This window comes from Erigeron canadensis, chromosome 1, assembly GCF_010389155.1.
Source record: "Erigeron canadensis isolate Cc75 chromosome 1, C_canadensis_v1, whole genome shotgun sequence".
NCBI lineage: Eukaryota > Viridiplantae > Streptophyta > Magnoliopsida > Asterales > Asteraceae > Erigeron > Erigeron canadensis.
In genome coordinates, this window is record NC_057761.1 from 21,341,195 (window position 1) to 21,347,462 (window position 6,268).

The following is a 6,268-nucleotide window of genomic DNA, read 5'->3' on the forward strand; positions in this document are numbered from 1 at the left end:
ATTATCGAAACCCTAATTATAATGTAGTGAATTTCGATCGATATAGATATGTCGATTCATGCCTCTAATTTTAAATCGGAATACCCGACCCGACCCAAACTCGGTTTCTGTCTATCATCCACTTTTTATGATTTCCCCCTTTTCCACTAACTAATCACAGGCATTCTTCTATACATATATATATATACTAGTGCCTAGACCCGTGCGATGCATGGACAACCTAAAATTTTGACGTAAATTGTATAGATCTTTGAATACGCAACGTCTGAACATATATGTATAGATATCATAAAGCAATATGTCACAATTTACTGGAGTTGGAATTAATTCATGTACCCATGGCAAAATAGTAACAGTAATAACATTCACATGCTCGTATTATTAAATTGAAAAGAAAGTGCAAAGACAATAATGATGATTGTAATCAGAACCAAACTTCATGTGCACATCTTATTTAAAGCAAATACAAACTATTGGAAATAGAAAAAACAATAACAATGTCAAATTACTGTCTCGGTGTGGAACGGGGTGAATGTACCACATATATATCTATTGGTTTGTCTTTTTTTGTAACATTGTATAATGATTTCAAATGTTGATCTTCGAAAACAGAAGCAATTGAACGTCGATCCCTAAGTAACTTCCTTGGACGTTTGCATTTAAACCAAACTTTATGTTTACAACTTTGGAAATTTTGATAATACCATGCTCGCAATTCATTGATCGTGAATTCGTTTGTTTTCACATCAGAAATCATCACTGTCCCACCACCAACATATTGATAGCCTTGATGTAACTTAATCATTTTGCCGCCATAATGCAAGCATATTCTAACAATAGTTGGAGGACTTCGAATAAATCTGTAAAATTTGATACTTGTTAGTGGTTAAAATTTATTTTGACTAATATTGATACTCACTATGAAAGGGTACAAAACAATATAAATAAGACTATTACAATAGGTTATTATGGATACCTCTTAGTGGTATGGCGCGACTTCATCACATATATATGTATTGCTACTTAATTTTTTGATATTCTATATAACCAATTCAAGTCTATGTCTTCAAAAAGTTTTTGAATCGAATTCTTATCCCCAAGTGATTTTCCTGGTTGTTTGTGTCTAAACCATACTTCATCTGTGCACATTGGGAATTTGAAAGAATACCATGATCGCAGTTCATTCATCAGAAATTCGTTTGTTTTGACATTAGGTATCATCACTAACCCACCACCAACATATTCATAACCTTGGCGTAACTTGAACATTTCTCCACCATCGATACAAGCATATTAGAACGGTGGGTGGAGGATCTGCACTCATACTGCAATCAAAAAAAAAATATCAATGGTGTAATCAAATAAACTAGCGATACTATGGCTGACAATATATGAGTGATCGTAACAAATAGAGTTGGCTGTGAATGTGATGAACTTTGAGAAGTATGTTGTGTGAGAGATTAATGGGGGTAATTATTAATATATATATATATGTATATATATATAAACTACAAAAAAAAAGAAAAGTTTATTGATAGATTCTTACCAATTCCATGCAAATATTTTTTTCCTATTCAATATTATAGGCATCTCTAAATTTTATAATCGTACTTATAAAATTTGATGATTTAGTAAGTATATGTGATTTGTTTTTGGTGATAAAATGAGGTTTAAGTTAATTTGATATAAGGTTTAAATTTAAAAATTAAGGTGTTAGTTATTATAGATGCTCTTACCATTTCAATCATGGATAACTTGTAAAAAGTTTTAAACATGACTTCTTCTTGGGTCATTCGAGAAACAACCTGGTAACTGTTGTTAAGATTAAATTGAGTCACATCAAACTTAACCATAACTTTCTTTCCAATCATTGCATCCAAGTCCTCTGGATAAGATTCCGCGCCAGCACACTTATCCACCAAACTATGAGCGGTTTTCATGATGAGCTTCACAACATCTCGATCAAAGAACACCAAGGATGCTGCACCTGATTCATCTTTAAGTTTGATTTGCACTTTGAACCTGTTACCATTAACATAGAACAATAAAGAGGATACACAATTGATTAGTTTTGTGAGGCAACAAAGATATTCAAAACAACAGCTAGCAAAGCACTTGAAAAAATACCGAGAGATGACATTCACATCAGGACCACAATCTGGGCAGTCATGGGTGGTTTTTTTGTTCTTTCTCACATCACCAACCACTTCAATTTCATCTTCTGGATTATTTGTAGTTACCTTCTTGCTACATTTGCGGCATGCAATGTAGTACCAAGGCTGGTCGGTTTCGATGGAGTGAATTGTTGCAACCGCAACACATGATGTTGCCTGAGCCAATTAAGAATAAAAATCTTGTATAATGAAACATGTAAATCAGAATTTACAACATGAATATTGTAAGGCGAGGTTTCACTGTTTGGGAATATATTTTCATAAAGAGTAATTAACTCAAATATGGTATCTAACTCGAACAGTTGGACACATTTGATATTAGTGAAGAATGCTTTAGTTGATGGATCTGCTAAGGATATCATCTTATGATTTGCAACTTCATCCCCATTTTTGTCAACAAAACTGCATATAATAAAACAAAAATTACACACGCTTATAATAAATCAAAATGCATATAATAAAACAAAACTGCATATAATTCCTAACCCCCAAAGGTACTGACTTTAAATGTTAGACTTATGTTGCCACAATTGGATAATAGTAATATAGCTTAAATGTTTCTGCTATTGCAGTCACATTATAGCATAAATGTTAGACTTCAAATTTTCTCTTTTGTACAAACCTTCCTCTATTGCTGCTAACACATGGGTAGATTTTTTACAATTGGAAGGTCAATTGATGGGTCAAAATCATACACGCTCATAGCTATTTCATGTTCGACTATATAAATGACTAACCTTTTTTTGAAGGCGTTGATTTCATCGATATTATTATTCATGAAAATACGGGCAACATTGAAACCATGAGATACAAAGAAGATTCCTGTCAACATACATGTAATGTATTACTGTGGTATCGAGAAAATCGAAAGACCAATGATAGATCATCACATTAACAGCAACAATATGTTGAAGTCATCCACATATGAACTGTACAATCATCACATTATAGAGAAAATCGAAATACCTCTCCATTCCCGCAACTTCGCAAACTTTACAATCATCACATTAACAACAGCCTTGTCATTGTCAAATTTTGCCTTGAAGTCATCCACATATGGATCCCAGAATGTTACCTTCATCTTGTTACCACTACATTTTTACAAATTCAAAAAATTTAACCTACATATAACATATTGATGTATTTCTTAAGAAATATAAGAAACAACAGTTTGTTACTCAATGTCTTGCAATTGCACATCCATCCTCTGATTTGGGGAACCATATTTATCACCAATGATCACATCACCATATCCAGAAACTTTACCAATCACATCTGAAATTGTAGATGAACTTAGTTAAGCTTTTTGGATTCAACATATAAATTACTAATACATCGACTGTAAATTTATATACATAATTAGCAACACATACCAACTGTGGTGTTGTTTTCGACTTTCCCATTTGTCATATCAGGGAAGGAAACGAACCTAAATCCATGAATGGATCCACAAAACTTCTCAATAACCTTCATAGCAATCAATTTGTGAAGATTGATTTTGTATGGATTATCCAATATCTTATAAGAACCAACATTCTGATGCACGAAGAAGTTACTCATGCATATCGCTCCACCTTCGACCAGCAGTTTCTCAAAGGTAGGTATTACATTTTTCTTGACAAAAGCTTGAATCCGCTGACCCTAAAACACAAAGTTGAAACAAACATAAGTAGTTGTACGTTTTATATGTTCATTAATAAACCATACATATATCATAAATCATGAATCATGAATAATAAACCATACATATATAATCTGAAATTAAACTTGATTACAAAAACTAACCGCTGCATCCATTAAGATCATCTCGATGCTTCCGATGTTGTTCACATTGCCATACACAGGTTGTGGAAACAACCTGATGATCCTTACAGTTATGGAACACGGGTTGTAGTTTGTGTGAAGTTCACGTATCATTACGGGATTTTTGGAAGCCATGATCGGAAAGTGATTCGACGTGTGTGTTATATGATGAGAAGGTGATTGATGGGTTGGTTTTATAGGCACCAAGATGGACGGTTACAACTGCCATACAGTTATACAATTTAAATTTAAATTTAAGTTCCAGAAAACCCTAGCAAAAAGAGGAGGGAAAGGATGTCTGATTGGTAACCTCCAATTTAACTTAACCATATGAGAAAGTGTAACATAAACATGCCACATAGAATTTTAGTTGTCTTAATCACTCATAAGGCATGCCACATAGGACATACTTAGCAAAACCCAAGTAGGGATTTATATAGTGTATATATATATATATATTTGTGTCTCTATATCATATATATTCATTTGTATGCTAGTATCGAAACCCTAATTATAATGTAGTAAAATTCGATTGATTTCCGATTTTCTAACAGGAATTAAAACTAAGATTCTTAATTTTATGTTGAATTGTTATCTTTAATAGAGTTAGTTACAGAAGTCGGCCTTGTCGTGGTTCCCTTAGTTGCAACTTTTATCCATAACTTTCAAAAATTACAGTTTCGATCCAAAAGTTTTGGTATTGAAACCCTAATTATTTCAGATCTTTGTGAAGATATAAAGAGAAAAAATTGGAGGCAATGAAATAAAAAAAGAAAAGAGTCTGGTGAAATAACCGGCGAGTGAAATCTAGTATGTGCGGTTTTGGCCTGTTGCACCAGTTTCTTGTACACCCTTTGAGTTATACATACACTTGCAATAGGATGTTGCTATTATTACTTATAGTCTCATGATTCTTAAATTTTAAATTGCAGTTCTTTATTCGAGCTCTCAAGATGCCGACCACAGCGGGTAGGGTTCGTATGCCAGCCAACAATCGCGTGCACAGTAGTGCTGCCTTGCAAACCCATCGTATTTGGCAAACTGCGATTGGATATGACCCTTATGCTCCTAACAAAAAACATAACAATGATTCTGTCCAGCTTCAGGCTTCCAATGCAGAACCGGAGGGAGAAAACGCTTATGCTTGTTTTCAGGGATTGCTTGCACTTGCTCGCATTACTGGGCCCAATGCTGATGGGGCTCGTGGGTCCTGCATGAAATGTGGTTTTGTGGGTCATATGCAATTCCAATGTAGAAACTTTTTGAGCATCAAGGAGGATAAAGATAAGGATCCCAAAGCTATTCAGGCTGCTGTTAATGCTGGTTTAGAGAAGCTAAAAGGAAATGGAAAGATAACAAATGAGAGTTCAGATGAGAGTGACGAAGACGAGAGTGAGAGTTCAGACTCAGATTATGATTCAGAGATCAAGCAGGCGATTGCTCAGAGGTATGTGAAGAGGCTGAGTAGTAAATCAAAGTCACTGACAGGAAAGAAAGATGATGATTCTGATGAAGATGAGTTGGATTATGAGAAAAGAAAAAGGGGTAGGTCGAGAAGTACAACTGATAGTGACGATGAAAGAAGTGTGAGGAAAAGGAAGAAAGAGAAAAAGAGAAGAAAGAATGATGAGTCATCTGATGAGAACTGGGAACGACACTCACATCGGAGGAAGAGTAGGAAGGAGAAGAGGAGGAGTCATAGACATTCAGATGATTCAGATAGCTCTGAAGAGTCGGTGAGAATGCATAAAAGGAAGAGTAAGAGCAAGAGAAGGTCTTATTCTGATTCAGATGCCAGCGTGGATTCGCAGGTTGGCAGGGATAAAAGAGCATCTGAGAGGAGGAACAGGAAATAGTCATTATGATCGAGGGGAGTGTTGTACACCATTCAAGAAAACAACAATTTTATTGAAGATACATTCGAATTACAAGTTAATTAAGTACTACTAAACAATACAAGAATACAAAATTAAGAACATAACAGAAATAGAAAGAAAGGCAAAAAACGGGCTGAGGATATGGTTAAACCAAGGTCCCTTAAAACTGATTTCGGGCCACCCAAGTGAACCCGACAGTTTCCCAGGCTACAACAACCAAAGCAGTTTGTACTGCCGGAGTTAACACAACCCGGAATTATACCTTCAAGAACAAAACGAAATGAAGAAAATGAAAGAAAATCTGGTTGATGATCCAGTTTGAGAGAGTGTTTTTTTTGTTGCTGAACTTCCAAAACACCACTAAGTATAGTTTATATAAACTGGTTAGTGGATGTTTTAGTGGGACACATGTTG

General features: G+C 34.7%; 2 protein-coding genes across 2 annotated transcripts; one reads left to right on the plus strand and one right to left on the minus strand.

The window, feature by feature from the left end:
• Nucleotides 1-1,223: 1,223 nt before the first annotated feature.
• LOC122586883 lies at nucleotides 1,224-3,734 on the minus strand. The gene is made up of 8 exons (XM_043758902.1): nucleotides 3,548-3,734; nucleotides 3,353-3,449; nucleotides 3,141-3,265; nucleotides 2,912-2,996; nucleotides 2,387-2,576; nucleotides 2,128-2,330; nucleotides 1,737-2,022; nucleotides 1,224-1,325 (listed from the first exon to the last, which is right to left on the minus strand). Exons 1-8 carry the CDS (start codon nucleotides 3,732-3,734, stop codon nucleotides 1,224-1,226), a joined length of 1,275 nt encoding a protein of 424 aa, XP_043614837.1.
• Nucleotides 3,735-4,930: 1,196 nt separating this feature from the next.
• LOC122584803 (CAX-interacting protein 4-like) lies at nucleotides 4,931-5,842 on the plus strand. Its single transcript, XM_043756866.1, has one exon. The coding sequence runs from the start codon at nucleotides 4,931-4,933 to the stop codon at nucleotides 5,831-5,833; it is 903 nt and encodes a 300-aa protein (XP_043612801.1). The 3' UTR covers nucleotides 5,834-5,842.
• Nucleotides 5,843-6,268: the final 426 nt, after the last annotated feature.